We start from the raw sequence: 19,641 nt of genomic DNA on the forward strand, positions 1-19,641 counted from the left end.
TTGGGGGTTTTTTATTTGCTTGTTTCTTATATAAAAGAGGGTTTGTTTTTTTTTAATGCAATTATACCTCCAAATTTTACTTTCTTCAAAATTATGTTGTAAACGCACAAAGGAAAGGAATGACACAAGAGATAAAGGGGTAGCCTTCGCAGAAGCTTTTGGTAAACAAAATAATAATAATAATTAATAACAATAATAATAATAATAATAATAATAATAATAATAATAATAATAATAATAATAATAATAATAATAATAATAATAATAATAATAATAATAATAATAATAATAATAATAATAATAATAATAATAATAATAATAATAAAAGAAAGCAACGGGGGAAAATATCAACACTTCTAGTTTTTTTTAAAGAAATAATATCTTGTCAATGTTATCTGTCGTGAATTTTGATCTCTTCTCGAAAATTATATCTCCTGCTTGATAATATCTTCAATATTTACTCCTGAGGTGAAATTTCAAACGAATTTTATTACTTTGCGCGGCCCGCGAGACCGAATTGTAAAATCCCCCCCTTATAATACTTCGGGTATAATATCAGCAGTCCATGAATTCATGCTCTAAGGCGCTTTCCAATAAAACACGAATATAATAATAATAATTGTTGATGTTTATTTTATTATGGTAAGCTAACCGTCGCATACAAATATTATTATGTTGTTTGTTGAATTTATAAGAATTGAAAAGATATCTTCGAAATAGACAAATGTGTAGCTCTCTGGTGAATTAAAGATGATGACTGCTAATACTATCTACAAATACTGCTTTCGCTTACTCCTTATACTTATGGAATCGTATACTTATTTTTATAATGTTAATTGTTGGATTGCTAATTGACTAATTGTCAATTTTAAACTCAAATCCCCAAAACTTGACATATAAAAATTCCCGTTTTAATTAATGTACAGTTCAGTAAAATATAACCAACAGGTAAGGGTAAAAACTGCTTCCACTTCCGTCAAGTGGCCTTGTCACAAATCAAAATCATGCACGATTTCCCTGATTGACGGCTTAGAGTTAGAGTTATCCACAGTACAGCCTACACTACATTCGCAGCCGTTATTTACAGGCCCTTGTCCGTTTAACTTTTATACAGAATGAATGCCAACCTGACCTGATCATGGAAAAAAGGCCAAATAATCTGAAAGGCAGAGGCTACACAGCGCCCTAGGCTACACAGACACAGGGCACTGAACTGAATGAATGAATGTGTATCCTGCCCTGTGGTGACGGTGAAGCCAGGCTAAGATCACGGCGCCGTGAATGTAGTCTATCGAGCAAGGTCATGTTAGGTTCACGGCATTGTGGCAGCTCTCTATATCTATTTGGAAGGTTTTGTGTAGAGTAATTGCCATTATTCAAGTCTTAAACATTTTCAACACTTCAGTATCCAAATTGGTTCCGAGCTGTGATTATTGACAGACAAGTCTGCCAATTATTATTGGCAGACACTTTTTTGAAACTCCACTCTTTTAAACATTTATCCACATTCCTGAATATGAAAAGTTTCGAAATGCACATAGAAATAAGTTATATCGATAAAAACATAAAATTAACCAACAATAAATCAGTCGATGAAAAGAATCATACTATAAAATATTGTATACACAATATGTGTCGACATTCATGTAGGTGTCATGGTCAAATGGTTAAGTCGTCTGACTTTCATCTAAAGCGATGCTGTGTGGTCGAATCCTGGTTCCGCCACTTCTTTTTTTTTCTTTTTCGTCTTCTTTCTACAGAGCGTTGCAAATGATAAATGTCCCATTCCCTCCCCCTTTTTTAAAAAAAAAATTTTTTCTCTCTCTCTTTTGGTTCCTTTCTAGCAAATTGTCATAGTCATCAACACCTGGATCTCAAAAAGTATATTCTATCTAAAAAGAATAAATAATTAAAAAGCAAACAAACAAAAATATTCAGAGAGAGACCAAACGGTCAGATTTGTAGCAATGGCAATTTACATAAACGCTGAGCAAACAATAAACTCTCAAAAACAACACCAAGATTTAGAGCAATTTTTTTTTTAAACAAGAGAGAGAGAGAGTGTGTTGTATGTATGTGTGTGAGAGAGAATGTATGTGTTTGTGAGAGAGAGAGAGCGTGTGTGTTTGTGTGAGAGAGAGAGAGAGAGAGAGGGTGTGTGTGTTTGTGTGGGTGAGCATGGCACTGAACGAACAAACATTTAGCTGTCATCTGCATTTTTGGCCGAATTGGGACCTAAAATTTGCCAAAATTTGCAAAAAAAAACCCCAAAATTTGCCGAGGAGAACTAAGCGTTTCAGTAAAAATTAACACGCGATACAGAAAAAAATATATATAAAAGACAATTTATTACATTTAAGGTGGCTACATTTATTGAGTGAATAACGTTGTTACAAAGATTTTAAAGGATCACTATCCGTAGAGAGTGGCCTCCCTGGGTTTGGGCCCAGGCAAAGCTGCAACATTTCTCAAGTTTCGCACATTTTTTTCTTCATTATTTTGTTTTCGCTTCTTTTTTTTCCCCAAAATTTGCCACGCGATTTGCCAATTTTCCCAAAATTTGCCACGATTTGCGGCCGCAAAAAATGCAGATGACAGATTTATCTGAAAATCCACAAGTCATTAAACCTCTACCCTCGACAAATATCTGACCTCTGACTGACCCCATTGTGCTACCTGTTCGAGCACTTTTGACTGACCACTTTTTTTCAACAATATGTCAATTTTTTTTATGTCACATCTTTAATCAAGCACGCTTTAAGATTATGTTATGTTAAAAAATTGTTTTAGATGTGAACAAAACGAGATAAAATCAAATGTTATTATTTTATGATACCGAACACATAACAATTATTTTTACCGATGATATAAAAATTGTAAGAAGACCATAAAAAGTTGGTTTTTGTTAAATGAAATATGTATTTAAATAATGTCACCGTACTCCAAATATATTTTTGGCGAAAAAGAAAGACGAGGGAATGCAGATTATAGTGCAATTCATTTCTTGAACATTTAAGTCACCAAAGCCAAGTTCCATGTTTTCTACGTTGAATAATATCCATTATTCAAGAACCTACCAGTACCAGTGCAAGTAGGCTAAGTATAGCGGAGTGTAGTGTTATCTCATGTCAATAATAAATAATCATTGAATCCAAAATAGTTTCTTAAGAGTAAGAGAGTTGCTTTTTAATACTCTTTCATAACACAGTGCAAAGTATAGTGGCATGACTGACTTAATAATGCTTTCGACTAGCAATGTCGTCCGATATTGTAGTTTCGGCTGTTATGAAAATTCAATGTTTATTTAATTATAAATAGACAATGTTACTGATGTACAGTTTTTAGGGTCTATCGCATAATCCACTGGGCATAATAAAGTTTACAGAGCTAGATGTAATCTTTTATTTCCTTTCTTAAATTATCCCTCATGTCAGTTTCGGTCATAATGTTGCGATGCTGTCTTTAAAAAGCATTTTACATTTGACATTTTTTCCATATATTACTTTAGCACCCTATAGATTCGGGTTTCTTTTTGATATACATAGAAAAATAGTAGTCATTAAGAACCACTTGGTCCATGAGGCGGAGTTTATCCTGTAGTATTACAATAGAAATCACTAGTTACCCTCTGGATAGGACACTAGTCTATCAGTGGAGTTGGGTTTGAGGGGTTTGGTCAGAAATCAGTGCCACATTACCGGTAATGCATAAAGTATAGAAAAATGTCAACAGGACAACGAGTGGAAATGTAGAATTCGACTATTATAAACTTGGATAAAGACAGCACTAAGCTTACAAATATAAGTACCAATATTTATCGCAGGTGCAGTAAAGTATTTTAAAAAGTATTCTTTTGTTCAACTAGCAAGATTTGGTAGCTGGGATTGTTTGATCTGATATTACTTGTGATATCTAATATATACCACTGTCCTATTCCTATTGTTTGATCTGATATTACTTGCGATATAAAATATATATCACTGTGGGATTGTTTGATCTGATATTACTTGCGATATATATACCACTGTCCTATTCCTTTAAACAATAGAGACCCTGTGAAAATATTGGCTTTACCATTTTTATGGTTTAAAAAGACTATAATACAGTTTAGACATAACAATATATAAAGACATAATTCAAATTATTAACTTTGTCAGATACACACTATTCTTTCACTTTCAGGGATTTTAGCAGATTTCACTTCAAATGGCCATAACTCAATAACCATCGCTTAACTGGCAATTCTGTTTTCACTATGATAAAATAGAACATGTTAACTAACACACAACGTAAAAAAATCAAATCTGTACGGTGACATTTTAATACAATTAATATTGTTGTAATAATCTTGTTATTGTGGTATCTTGTTATTTGGGTTGCAGGGGGTACATACAATAATGAAGCCTCTTTGTAGTTTTCTTCAAGTTACGTGTAGTTTTTAATGAGGAAGGTGTAATATAGTCGATGGAGTAAATGAGAGAGATTTGATAGGGAGGATGTATGGAGTTGCTCTGAGAGGTTTGGTGGCGAGATATTTCTTGATAATGAGGTGTAGTTTTTGTTGTTGAGAATGAGATGTGTGTAGTTGCCAGTGCCGCTATTTTGGCAGGCAGCGTGGCAGGCTTCTTGAGGCTTGGGACGAATGAAGAGGGAGTGATAGAACAAAACAAGATCTTATTTTGCGCAAGAGATATGCTGAGTTTTTTCTCTCGCGCAATGCTCAGGGTCGTGATTGGTTCTAAGTAAGGGGCGACACTGTCAAATAAAGAAACAGAAATAACACACTATTAAATCTTACTATCTAATAGTTTTATTTCAATTAGGATTGCCCTCAACGTGAGTCGGGAGGCGAATGACCAATGCATGTTATATAATGGAATAGAAAATGAAGATTGGCACTCAGCCCTCAACGTAAGTCGAGTGGCGATACGGCCAATGCATGTTATATAATGGAATAGAAAATGAAGATTGGCACTCAGCCCTCAACGTAAGTCGAGTGGCGATACGGCCAATGCATGTTATATAATGGAATAGAAAATGAAGATTGGCACTCAGCCCTCAACGTAAGTCGAGTGGCGATACGGCCAATGCATGTTATATAATGGAATGAAAAATGAAGATTGGCACTCAGCCCTCAACGTAAGTCGAGTGGCGATACGGCCAATGCATGTTATATAATGGAATAGAAAATGAAGATTGGCACTCAGCCCTCAACGTAAGTCGAGTGGCGATACGGCCAAAATTAGTAATATAATGATAATCGAATGTATCAATAAAACATGAATATTTACCAAGTGAGATAATGGCATCGAATATGCCAACATCATTAAGCATAAAAGCATAAGATATAAATCACTACCAACAATCTCAGAAGTTTGGTATAATTCTATGATGCAGGGCATCATCAGGACATTATACAGCTATAACGATTAATGACCAAGAAAGCTTGACAGACAGACCAATAACTGAGCATACAGCTAGTCAGACAATAGGTACTTATGCCTATATGTGTATCAGGTGACAGGCATATAGATAGTTGAATAGATTATTAGGTAGATTGATATGTAGCCAACTGTAATCTCATACTAAGTAATTGAAAAGGTAAATATATAAAGATGGGTACATATGTGCATAGGCAGACAGATTAGTAAGTATACAGATAGATAGGTCCGTAGGTCGGTCGGTAGATGGATGGATGGATAGATAGATAGATAGATAGATAGATAGATAGATAGATAGATAGATAGATAGATAGATAGATAGATAGATACAGAGAGATATAGATGGATAGATGGAAGGGATGTGACAGTGACAGGATAATTATACCAACAACATTAGAGTAGGCCGATATTATTTACAAATCACCAGTAATAAAGATCGTGGTAAGTTTGTAATCGTGATAAACAGATTATTGCTAGCACTCATGTAATCAATTAAATAGACTAAGTATTTTCCTCATGACAGATACAAGTTATACTGGCACGTATTCGATTTACTGTCATTACACAAAGGCATTAACAATCCATGGAAATGATATGAATAAAATAAGAAATCACGATGTCAATAATTAAAACAATAAATGCAACAGCAATAATAATAATAATAATAATAATAATAATAATAATAATAATAATAATAATAATAATAATAATAATAATAATAATAATAATAATAATAATAATAATAATGCTTATGACAATGTTAATAATAAAAGTTCAACATACCTGTCAAATAAAGAAACAGAAATAACACACTATTAAATCTTACTATCTAATAGTTTTATTTCAATTAGGATTGCCCCCGACGTGAGTCGGGAGGCGAATGACGTTGAAGCGAGGTGCGCCACTGGTTTTATCCTTTCTCCCCACTTAAGTGCGACGGCGCGCAGCATACCGCAAGACAAATAGAAGGAGACCATAACAGAAAGTGCTATTTAAAAAAATACAAGAAGTATGAAACCATCATACTACATTGTATTCAAAGTACTTTTGGGCGGGTGGTTGGATGGGAAGCATCACCCTTGAATCATATACCTATGATGTTCGCATGGGTGTACGATCCGATAGTGATGTCATTTCTTCTTCTCTTTACTAGCCTATCCTGCTTCTTTGGTTTGTGATTGTATTTTTGACAGGGGATATTTTTTTTTCTGTAAATCTTCTGCCTGTTTGTTCTTGGTTATTTATAATTTAGCTTATGATATCTTTAGGTTATGATTTTGATTTACATTTGTACTATTTTTGTTAGATTGCTTGTTTTTTTGTTTCAGCGGTCTCTCATATAACCTCAATTGTGTTGGAAGAGACCTAAAGCAACAAACAAAAGTACTTTTGGTAAAATAATAAAGTTTAGGTGCCTTTTTAATTCATACGATAATAATTTATATCTGGATAAAATTTCATTTAAAAGCAGTTTAAAAAAGAAGAAAGATGGATCTTTAAGTAAACTGAGGAAAAAGTTACTCATAATATGATAATTTAGTCACAGAATAATTTAAAATGCATGTTATATGCATGCTTTTTTTCCTACTCATTTATCTCCCCTTACTCAACCGCCTTCAGCAGTAATTAATTACTCAGTGACAGCTTTATCTCTTGTAATCGGCAAGTGGTACCATCGTTCAGGCTAGATCACAGAAACTGGGGCTTTTTGCTAAATGTTCAGTTTCAGCACGATTTTTGGTATCGTATGAGAGAGAGAGAGAGAGAGAGAGAGAGAGAGAGAGAGAGAGAGAGAGAGAGAGAGAGATAATAACAATAATAATAATTATTATTATCACTGTTATAATAGTAATAAATATTTGAGAGAAAAAAACCCAGAACAGAAAGAATAATTAGAGCAAAATATTTAATGAATGCAAATTGTATGATTATCGGAGAAATACAAAATTCAACTAATTTAAAAACTCCTGATTGGAACATAAGTGAAAACACCATTTTGGAGGCAAAAGGGAAACAAAAAATAAAAATAAAAAAATAGAGGGAGCGAGCAGATTCGAACTAGTACAGCAAAAAGAAACTAAATGAAAGGTGGTCTAACCCACTGAGCTGTCTATCCACACCGATATCGATGTATCGTAAAATTAATATATGAGCTAGATAATATTCCACCATCTTTGCTTCCTTGTTTTGATAGTTATTTTCATCTCTGATTTGGATAATATGATGTTGGATTTAGTTTTGTGGAAATGTGATTATAATAAATTGTATTATTTTGTATGAGGAAAACAGGAAAATAGTAGGTGTGGTCGGTTTTGGGGTGAACAACACATAGGCCTTGGGATTCGTCCGCGAAATAAACAAATTCTCTGCTTTTAATTGTTCAGTAACCAAATTTTTAAAATCATTTTCAAATTTCAGTCAGGTTCATTTTATATATCTGCTAAGAGTAACATGATTCAATTTCTCTCTCTCTCTCTCTCTCTCTCTCTCTCTCTCTCTCTCTCTCTCTCTCTCTCTCTCTCTCTCTCTCTCTCTCTCTCTCTCTTCTCTCTCTCTCTCTCTCCTCTCTCTCTCTCTCTCTCTCTCTCTCTCTCTCTCTCTCTCCTCTCTACTCTCTCTCTCTCTCTCTCTCTCTCTCTCTCTCTCTCTCTCTCTCTCTCTCTCTCTCTCTCTCTCTCTCTCTCTCTCTCTCTCTCTCTCTCTCTCTCTCTCTCTCTCTCTCTCTCTCTCTCTCTCTCCTGTTAATAGAGGCATTTGTTTTATATCAAACTTCACAAGGAAATTATCTCCCCTTTATGGAAGTATTTGTTTTTAACCGATTGCTCATACATGTACTTTTGTTTTATTCACCAGAGAGGCAATTAATCCAGGAAAACCAAAGAATGTCATCAGGCAGAAGGGACCAATACATCCGGGACTTCTTCCAGGCGGCTGTTGTAGGAGATGAATATGAAATCACAATGTATATCAAGGATGGCCAGAATGTCAACGTCATGATGGAATATGAGGAAATAGGCAAAGAGGTTTCAGCTCTCATGCTGGCTTCGGAGAACGGCCACCATGACTGTGTAGAAAGGTTGTTGAGATTTGGTGCTGACATCAGTCAGCTTGATCAGAATTACACAAATGCCATCATCTACGCATCTCATAAGAACTTGTCTGACCGTCTTAAGAATTTGGCTGCTGCCGGCCTGTTTGGAGATTCTGATGGATGCGTCAAGACTGAGTTCAAAAGATTAAATGACTTGGTTTCCCAGGGAAACTTTGATGAGGTTAGAAGTCTTTTTTCAGATCCACAATTTTCTGAGCAGATTGTTACTGGAGGATTATGGGAAAATACAATTTGTTATCTTATTCTTTCAGGGTGTCCCAAAAATCACATTGATCATGTAATGGAAGGCTTTCAAATTGATGTCAATGGTTACAATTGTCGTGGGTTTACTCCGTTGATTTCTGCTATTTTGAGTGGTGATTTAGAGATGATCAATTATCTTATTGGAAAAGGAGCGGACGTGAACAAAGTGGAGAAAATATATAATGTGAAAGATATAGAATGTACTTGGGTAAAAAGCTTGAAATTTGAAGATGCTGGGGATGAGGATGACGTTAAGAGCGATGCTGTTTGTTTACCTGGCAGTAATTTTTTGAATAGTGATGAGAAGTCACCCCTGATGTATGCGTTATGGTCTGGAAAGATGGACGTTGTGAAACGACTACTGATGACAGAGGACCTTAATATTGATCATGTTGATTCTCAGAAAGCTTCAGTTCTTTCCCATGCTGTCTCCGCCCAGTGCTTGGATGGAATCGACCAGCTTTTATCCCATGGACTCGACATTAATCAGAAAATTTTAGAAACCAGGAGGACTGCTTTGTTTGAAGCTGTCAATGCTGAGAATAAGGATGTTCTATTGAAAATTTTAAATGCTGGAGCTGACATAAATGCCGATGATGGACTTGGGATGACAGCATTGATGTACGCAGCTGAGAATGGAAAAGCGGAATCTTTGACTGTTTTGTTGGAGTTTGGGGGATTTAATGTGAACCTGGTCTCTCACGGACACTTGAGGTATACAGCCTTGATGTTTGCTGCTTATAAGAAGCAATTTGAATGTCTAAAGATTCTTGTTGATCACCGTGCTGATTTGGATCTCAGAATTGTAGGTGGAGAGACAGTGCTAGACATAGCATCAGAATACGGGGATGTCCGTTGTGTCAAATTTTTACTGGAAGAATGCCGAAAGCGATGCAGTAGTGATGATGAACACAATCAAAATGTTGGCAAACTTATAAACAGTGCTGCAATAAACAAAGATATTGATGTGCTAAAATTCATTTTTCCATTTTGTACAAATATTAATGCATTAGATTCTTCTGGTGTGACTCCTCTCATGAATGCTGTCATTGCCGATTGCATTGAAAATGTGAAATTTCTTATGCAAAATGGTGCCGATGTGAACATTGAAAGCGAGGATGGAGAAACAGCTCTTTGGTTTGCCATTGATGATGAAAACTGGGAGTGTTTTGAGTTGCTCCTTGATGCTGGTTCGGACATTAACTATGTCAGTAAAGATTGTAATTTGCTTCTAGTCTTTGCAGCCAAAAGAGAAGACAGCGAGTATCTCAAGTGTCTTCTAGAGAAAGGAAGTCGGCAAGTGAACACTTTGTGTGAAAATAGCGGAGAAACTCCTTTAACAGCTGCTGTCAAGGGAAGGCGGCTTGAAAATATCACTTTGTTGCTGGAGAGTGGAGCAGACGTGAATTTACCGGATGCTAAAGGACAGACTCCCATCATGTTTACAACACGGTGGCCTGAGGTGCTACAGTTATTCTTGGAGGCTGGAGCAGATGTAAATGCTGTTGACGAATATGAAGAAACTCTTTGGCTTGGTGCTGTTTGTAATTATGACTGTTTGAAAATCTTGTTGGAAGACGGATCAGTGTTGGACAAGACAAGCACTGGGAGAAGATTGAAAAGTGTCCACAGAGAATGTGGAATAAGTCTGTCTCACAGCTGGGATGTCCAGTCTTTGATTTTGTTGTTTGAATACGGCGTCTTTGAGTGGGACTGGTTCGTTTATGGCGGACGGATTGGAGAAATTGACAAGATTGCTTTCGCTGCATTGAATGTAGAAAATAACCACCCTGCCTTGTTTAAAAACCAGGAGGAGAAAATGACTTCGCTGCTACAAGAGGCGTTGCTGGATGGAAACATTCGCACTGTGAGATTTTTACTGGCAAATTTGTTCATGACTCATGAGGATTACAAGACTCTGGTCTCTGACTCGGATTTCCAACAGAAGGTGAGAGAGAAGGAGGATGTTGGCAACGATACTGATGAAGACACTCCTGAAATTGTTTCTGTTTATAATCGTATTTCTTGTCAGCCGTGGCGATTGGAGACGCTAAGTTTTCTGGCCATTTCTACAATGTTGTCATCGTCAACATCTTGCCAAAAATTAACGAGATCAGAGCAAGTGGACACGTTGGCTCTGCCGGAAATTTTAAAATGCAAACTGAAATTCAATGCGGCTGTCAGAAAACTCTGCCCTGGAGAGTGGGAGTCCATTGGAACAAAAGGGAAAGAGGAGGATCTCCTTGCTGTCACAAAACCTTTGTATCCTCGTGGGGAAGATTTAACAGAATGTGAGGATGACTGTGGATTGTGCAAAGGGTTTGGTTATATTTTTATTTGATCACTGTTATAAGTTATACAGTGTTGATTGCCTAAATGCCCGCTAATTTGGTGAAACAGAATAATTCCTCTTTAAATTACATGTGATCACTTGTTATATTTCTATGTGATCACCTGTTATATTTCTATGTGATCACATGTTATATTTCTTTGTGATCTGTGTTACATGTGATCACTTGTTATATTTCTATGTGATCACCTGTTATATTTCTATGTGATCACATGTTATATTTCTTTGTGATCACATGTTATATTTCTATGTGATAACATTTTATATTTCTATGTGGTCACATGTTATATTTCTATGTGATCACAAGTTATATTTCTATGTGGTCACATGTTATACAGTGGAACCTCCCGATAACGACTTGCCACGGGACCGAGTTTTTATGTCGTTATCCTGAGGTGTCGTTATTGAGAGGTTTCCAAGATGGCGGACAAAGTGGGCGTGGTAAGGCCCGCGGGACCAGTTTTTATTAACATTGACAAAACAAACAAAACATTGTAGTGTATTCCTCTTAGAGGGTTCTTATGCGTGTGTCTGGATGAGACTTTTAGGTGATCTGAACTGAGTACACTGATAGTGTGCTCCTGGAATCTACATCTGTTCCCTATTTAAACTATTCCCCTTTGTCTTACTTTTTCTTATGTCATTTCAATTGTAAATCTAGAATGTTTTTTACTATCCAATTTTCGTCCTTTTTACTGGCGCTGATATGACATAGAGGTGTCACAGGCGCTGTAAAACCCTTTAAAACAAACAAAATTCCTCCTCCTCCTCCCACAAAAACACTACTACTACTACTACTACTACTACTACTACTACTACTACTATACTACTACTACTACTACTACTACTACTACTACTACTATAATACTACTATTATTATTAATATTATTATTATTATACTACTACTACTACTACTACTACTACTACTACTACTACTACTACTACTACTACTACTACTGCTACTACTACTACTACTACTACTACTACTTCTATCACCACATAATATCACATTTTCCAAGATTTTTGTGTTTACTTGCTTACACTTACATTTATACCTTGGTTTTTATTAATGCATATCAGCCAAGATTCGTCAAAAAAAGCTGCTTTCTCATTGGTTCAAGCGGGAATCGTTTTTATAAACGTTTGAGTACTCATACTCAGTATTTTTAGTATCAGATATCTACGAAAACTGCCGAAAATCGCCAAAATGATGTCGTTATTCGGAGGTTTTATCAAAAAGTGCGTCGTTATTTGGAGGTTATGTTTGCTGATCTTAAATAGAAAAAAATATCGGGACCACGGGTCAATGTCGTTATCAGGAGGTTGTCGTTATTCGGAGGTGTCGTGATCGGGAGGTTCCACTGTATATCTATGTGATCACATGTTATATTTCTATGTGGTCACATGTTATATTTCTATGTGGTCACATGTTATATTTCTATGTGATCACATGTTATATTTCTATGTGATCACATTTTATATTTCTATGTGGTCACATGTTATATTTCTATGTGATAACATGTTATATTTCTATGTGATCACATGTTATATTTCTCTGTGGTCACATGTTATATTTCTATGTGATCACATGTTATATTTCTCTGTGATCACATGTTATATTTCTATGTGGTCACATTTTATATTTCCATGTGATCACATGTTATATTTCTATGTATCTAGAGTATCTGGGAAAGGGCAGGGGGGTTGGAGTGTCAGGGGGAGGAGGGGGGGGGGGGGGGGGAATGAGAGTATGTGGGGGAGGGGGAGGGGGGATTAAAGTATCTGAGGGATTGGGAGGGGTGTTAAAAGTATTTGGGGGAGGGGGGATGCATTTTTGGAAATGTTCATATTAGCATGATTTGGATTACTTGTAAAACCTATTTTGATTTGTAATTATATATTGTGACATGTTCTACTTCTATGATAATTAATTCACACAAGATTCTGTTTGGTGAAGAACTGGAAACTGTCTGTGTTTGTGGATTTTGGTCTTTGTCCAAGTTGTTATTGTAATATTCTTTTTTGTTGATGGCTTTGGACAGGCTGTCAAGTGATTGAGGTTCCTGACCTTGCAAAGTGGGGCAAGGGGGGGGGGGGGGTACACACTGTGTCTTCTATCCCCTTATATCTGTTTTCCAACATGCTTTCTGTCTTTGTCTTGGAATGAGATTACTTGGTTTTATCCTGGTCCTGGCCGGAGTCCTAGCTGGGAGGGAAACAGTCAAATGCTTAGTTATTGTTTTGGGAGATGATAATTTCTTTCTCTTGTAAATCATCCGTCTGTTATGTATTATTATATTTGTTATTTTGAATGTATAATGTGAGCATTTGAGTGTATTCCTCTTTGTTGGATTTTGTGCTTGTGTCCGGTTGAGACTTATAGGTGATCACAAACTAAGTACATTGGTGATATGCTCTTGGAATCTACATCTGATTCCTATTTGTTCCCAGTTCCCCTATGTCTTACTTTTTCTTGGGTGCTTTAATTGTAATTCTAGAACTTTTTACTATCCCCTTTTCTTCCTTTTTACTGGCGCTGATATAACCTAAATCTGTTGTAAGTGCCGTAAAACCCTTAAAACAAACAAAACAAAACAGGCTGTCAGTGAACTCTACACATGATAAACTATTTACTAAGTACAGTAGTCGCTGTATTCTAGTACGCTAAATTTCAGCACACTCTGCCTACAACACGCTGGTACTTGGTGACTGAATGTATGTGTTACCTCCCATGATCGCTCAGATTCTAGTAAGCTTTTTGGTTTTTCCAACAGTGTGCTAGAATACATCCAGCACTGTATAGTCAATGTGTGTTATGGTCAATGTGTGTTATAGTCAATGTGTGTTATAGTTAATGTGTGTTATGGTCAATGTGTGTTATAGTCAATGTGTGTTATAGTCAATGTGTGTTATAGTCAATGTGTGTTATGGTCAATATGTGTTATTGTCAATGTGTGTTATAGTCAATGTGTGTTATGGTCAATATGTGTTATTGTCAATGTGTGTTTTAGTCAATGTGTGTTATTGTCAATGTGTGTTATGTCAATGTGTGTTATTGTCAATGTGTGTTATAGTCAATGTGTGTTATTGTCAATGTGTTGTAGTCAATGTGTCTGGGTGGGGATCCTGACCTCCCATAGTGGGCAGGGAGGTACATGCTGTGTCTTCTATCCCCCCATACCCGTTTTCCAATTGTTTCCTGTCATTGTCTTGGAATGAGATTACTTAGTTTTGTCCTGATCCTTGCCGGAGTTCCTTGGCTGGGAGGGAAACAGTCGAATGTATAGTTATAGTTTTGGGAGATGATATTTTTTTCCTTGTAAATCATCTCTCTGTTATGCATTGTATTATGTTTAGTTTACATATTATATTATATGATTGGTAAACATTTGAGTGTGTTCCTCTTAATTTGGGCCTGTGCTTGTGTCTGGATGAGACTTTTAGGTGATCTCAAACTAAGTACTGTGATGGTATGCTCTTGGAATCTACAACTGTTCCCTAATTGAACCAATTCCCCTTTGTCTTACTTTTTCTTGGATGCTTTAATTGTAATTCTAGAACTGTTTACTATCCCATTTTCTTCCTTTTTACTGGCGCTGATATAACCTAAAGGTGTTGCAAGTGCCGTAAAAAAATCCTTAAAAATAAAAAACAAAAAAAAGTCAATGTGTGTTATAGTCAATGTGTGTTATTATCAATGTGTGTTATTATCAATATGTGTTATAGTCAATGTGTGTTATTATCAATGTGTGTTATTATCAATATGTGTTATAGTCAATGGGTGTTATAGTCAATGTGTGTTATAGTCAATGTGTGTTATAGTCAATGTGTGTTATAGTCAATGTGTGTTATTGTCAATCTGTGTTATGGTCATTGTGTGTTATAGTCAATGGCTGTTATAGTCAATGTGTGTTATAGTCAATGTGTGTTATTGTCACTGTGTGTTATTGTCAATGTGGGTTATAGTCAATGTGTGTTATAGTCAATGTGTGTAGAGTGTTTGACTCTCCCATTGATGGGCGGCATTGTCACGAGTACTACTGTGTTTTCTTTTTCTCCATATGTGCTTTTTGTTTTTCTCTTGAAATGAGATTACTTAGTTTTGTCCTGCCCCAGGCTGCAGTCCTTGGCTGAGACGTAAATAGTTTAATGTATTGGAGGCACTTACTGTGTCTTCTACCTCCCTATATCTGTTTTCCAACTTGCTGTCTGTCTATGTCCTGACCCTGGCCGGAATCCTTTGCGGGAGGGAAAGTCTAATATATAGCTCTAGTTTTAGGAGATGCTCCTTTTTTCCTTGTAAATTCTCTCTCTTATGTACTAAATTGTTATCATGTTAAAGTAATGTGCCATGCCAAGTTTTTATTGTTTTACACACGATACTTAATTCTGTGCCATACATGCTTTTTCAGCTTTTCTTATTTTATTGGCATATATATATATATACATGTGAGTGTTGGTGGGTACTCGTGGGTACGAAAGTGCTTGATAATGATGGTTAGAGAGCTAATATAAAATATAAATTGTATCACTCACTTATATGTGGCCAAGACATACGTTTCTGTGGCTTTCGTCCACGTCATCAGTTGACATAATGTCCGGAGAAAAAATGTATTCCGTTTGAGGTGTTTACACATGATATATATATATATCAGGGTGTCCATAAAGTCTGGGTACATGGTAAGAGTACAAATTCCTCTTTTTAAAAACGAATCTTATTCAATTGGGATGTAGATGAATCGTACTTTAACAACACGTGATCTCTGAAAGTATTTTTCAGCCAAATATCCACAATCTATAGCATAAATGAAAAATTAAAAATATATCGTGAAATACTACATGTACCCAGACTTTATGGACACCCTGAGTGCCAATCTTTATTTTATATTCCATTATATAATATACATTGGTGATTCGCCTCCCGACTCACGTTGAGAGCGCTCCTAATTGAAATAAAACTATTAGTAAAATTTTATATTGTGTTATTTCTATCTCATTATTTGACAGTGTCGCCCCTTCCTCATAAGAACCAATCACGACCCTGAGCATTGCGCAAGACGAAACCCAGCATATCTCTAGCGCAAAATAAGATCTTGCTTTGTTCTTTCACTCCCTCTTCATTCATCCCAATCCTCAAGAAGCCTGCCACAATAGCGGCACTGGCAACTACACCTCATTCTCAAGAGATATCTCGCCACCAAACTTCTCAAAACAACTCCATACATCCTCCCTATCACATCTCCCTCATTTACTCCATCGACTATATTACACCCTCCTCATTGAAAACGACATACGTAACTTGAAGATAACCCAAAAGATACTACATTGTCCCCCAACAACTCGAAATCAAGATATTACATTAAGAAACTTATGGGAAATCACTTGTTCCACATTAGGAAAGTAAAATAGGGCCTGCGACCTATCTCAGAAGTTGATATTGATAAAGACAAGTGATATAACTTCAAGAAAACGCATCCGAACATTTGCAAGAGTGGTAAAATAGGTGTCATCCCTTGAAAGTAGTAGTAAAGGGACGCAACTATACAATATAGTTTAAGAAGAAGATATGAAGTGAGTAGAAAAGTGCCAGAAGACAATAGAGAATAAAATTTTTTTTTTTTCTTTTTTTTCGCGGCGGTGGTGGGGTTTGAACCTGCGACCTTATTGGTACGACAACTCCGCCTGGCAGGTGAGAGCGTGGCTCTACCGTGTGAGCTATCCACGAACACAAAATATTCGTTTCAAACCCAAAGTCATTTCTAGATCCCTTTCTCACCCACTTCTTGAGATCGCCGATTCGTTCACCACAATCGCGAAGTAATTTTGACCAGCAGTTAAGCTTAATAGCCAATATTCTCATTACAAACATATAACATAGAAACGATTGAGACATTGAGTATGCTCCGGTGTATGGGGTGAATTTTTAATTCAGAAAAGTGAGTGGAGCAGGCACTTATGTTGGTAACAACAAGATATGAAGTGAGTAGAAAAGTGCCAGAAGACAATAGAGAATAAATTTTTTTTTTTTTCGCGGCGGTGGTGGGGTTTGAACCTGCGACCTTATTGGTACGACAACTCCGCCTGGCAGGTGAGAGCGTGGCTCTACCGTGTGAGCTATCCACGAACACAAAATATTCGTTTCAAACCCAAAGTCATTTCTAGATCCCTTTCTCACCCACTTCTTGAGATCGCCGATTCGTTCACCATCATCGCGAAGTAATTTTGACCAGCAGTTAAGCTTAATAGCCAATATTCTCATTACAAACATATAACATAGAAACGATTGAGACATTGAGTATGCTCCGGTGTATGGGGTGAATTTTTAATTCAGAAAAGTGAGTGGAGCAGGCACTTATGTTGGTAACAACAAGATATGAAGTGAGTAGAAAAGTGCCAGAAGACAATAGAGAATAAACATTTTTTTTTTTTCCGCGGCGGTGGTGGGGTTTGAACCTGCGACCTTATTGGTACGACAACTCCGCCTGGCAGGTGAGAGCGTGGCTCTACCGTGTGAGCCAATATAGTTTAAGAAGGGAAGTAACCAAGAGAATGCAATGAAAATCTGTTATAGGTAAATTGCTTCCCTTGAATGAGACGGATTTCATATTAAAATTCCAGGGATGCAACTCTTGCATAACGAATATTAAAATGTCCGCATTGCATTAATTGGATTACCCCCCTTTTTTAAATTCGCCCTCAGATAGGTTATGGCCCCTTTTTTTTAACTTTTGAACGAGTTATTTCCCATATAATTAAAGGAGCCCCCCACCCCCTTTCTCCATAAACTCTTAATTTAGACATTCATGGGAGATAACTCGCTCCAAGGTGCCGAAAAAGGGGCCATAACCTATCTGAGGACGAATTTAAACAAGGGGGATGATCCAATAAATGGACATGGACATTTCAAGATTTGTTCTCGTAGAGTTGCATCCCTGCTATTTTGATGAGAAATATAGTATCAGGATCACTCAATTTCTCTCTTTTCGAAAGAAATTATCATACTCTTTTCTCTTTTTCCTCTACCCCCCTCCCTCTCCCCCCCCCCGTTTTTTTCACCATCATCTTATTTTCCTCGTCTTCTTTTCCTTCTCCTTCTTCTTTCTTTACTCTCTCACCTCCTCCTTCCTTCTGCTAGTCTGATTATAAGTTTTTAATAAAATCAAGAAGAAAAAATGCAAAACACATAGTAAGTTGATGTTTTTATTTTTATTTCATTTAATTGTCAAATTATTTAGAATAATTATTATAATATGCACGAGGTCATCAGAGCGGGCATAATTCATGACGAGGACGATAATTGATGATGACGATGATCGTGATGATGATGATGATAATGATGAAAATGATTGTGGTGATGAATTTGGTTGATGCAATGATGATGATTAGTGACCTCAAACGGAGTACTTTGATAGTGTGCTCTTGGAATCTTCACCTGTTTCTTATTTGAACCAATTCCCCTTTGTCTTAGCTTTTCTTGGGTGCTTTCATTGTAATTCTATAACTTTTTACTATCCCTTTTTTCAGTACTGACGAACAGGCACCAGCGCCTAGGGGTCAGTACTGACTAATAGTAATAGGTACTGGTGCCTATTGGTCAGTTCTAATCTGGCCCCGGGCGTTGGCGTCTGTACTGACGGTACCAAAATTATGGAACCTTTATGGAAAAATGCCATTTTAAAAAAATGACTTGCTCTACGACAAATAAATCCGCATTTCCTGTCCCATACTAGTCTATAGGCGTGTCTGGCCAAAAGGAAAACAATTTATTGCGTATTTATTCCCTGGGCCACGATTTAAAACATGCCGGTTGAGGGCGCTGTAATCACTGCATGAAAATTGTCCTAAAATCGAATCATTGGTAATTCACGGATTGCTTCTCCTGATTCAGTGATTCTATAATAATAATATTCTCTTACTCCTTGGTTTTCTCTTCTCCTCTATATTGATGATGATGGTGATCAACATAATCATCATTCTCAGCACCACCACAACCACCATGCCACCATCAGCAGCACCAACCCCACCATCATCATCATCATCATCATCATGATGTCCCGCCCTTCACTGCGCTTGTAGCAATTCGATTTAAATGACCCTCATCTTGGTAAAAAAAAATTCTCAAACCTTGGACTTCGCGAATATTATTATTATTATTATTATTATTATTATTATTATTATTATTATTATTATTATTATTATTATTATAAGTTCAGGGGGTAGAGCGAAATAAAAACAGAGAGGAATTCGTTTGTGGACCCACGGTATCAAGGGAAATAATCCACGAAATAATATTGTTCGATTTCAGGACTAATTTAATGCAATGGTTACAGCGACCTCTTGCGGCGTATTTTAAATCGTGCTCCAGAGAAGAAAATACGCAATGAATTGGTGTCTTTTTGGACAGACACGCATAAATAGGGCCAACTCTCATGACACAATAGGTTTATGCCTTAAAAACCAATGAGAAGTGAATAAAACTCGAAGGCTTTAGATCA

The 19,641-nt window shown here is 36.4% G+C and overlaps 1 protein-coding gene across 2 annotated transcripts; it reads left to right on the forward strand.

The window, feature by feature from the left end:
• The first annotated feature begins 553 nt into the window (after positions 1 to 553).
• LOC144959729 (uncharacterized) lies at positions 554 to 11,991 on the forward strand. 2 transcript variants are annotated; one of them, XM_078892411.1, is made up of 2 exons: positions 554 to 642; positions 8,295 to 11,991. In XM_078892411.1, exon 2 carries the CDS (start codon positions 8,324 to 8,326, stop codon positions 11,135 to 11,137), a length of 2,814 nt encoding a protein of 937 aa, XP_078748537.1. In that variant the 5' UTR covers positions 554 to 642; positions 8,295 to 8,323; the 3' UTR covers positions 11,138 to 11,991. The 2 variants fall into 2 exon arrangements, with proteins under 2 accessions (XP_078748537.1, XP_078748536.1); XM_078892410.1 differs by lacking the exon at positions 554 to 642 and adding an exon at positions 802 to 948.
• Positions 11,992 to 19,641: the final 7,650 nt, after the last annotated feature.

This window comes from Berghia stephanieae, chromosome 14, assembly GCF_034508935.2.
Source record: "Berghia stephanieae isolate SIO BIC M18660-M18661 chromosome 14, UCSD_Bste_1.3, whole genome shotgun sequence".
Lineage (NCBI taxonomy): Eukaryota > Metazoa > Mollusca > Gastropoda > Nudibranchia > Aeolidiidae > Berghia > Berghia stephanieae.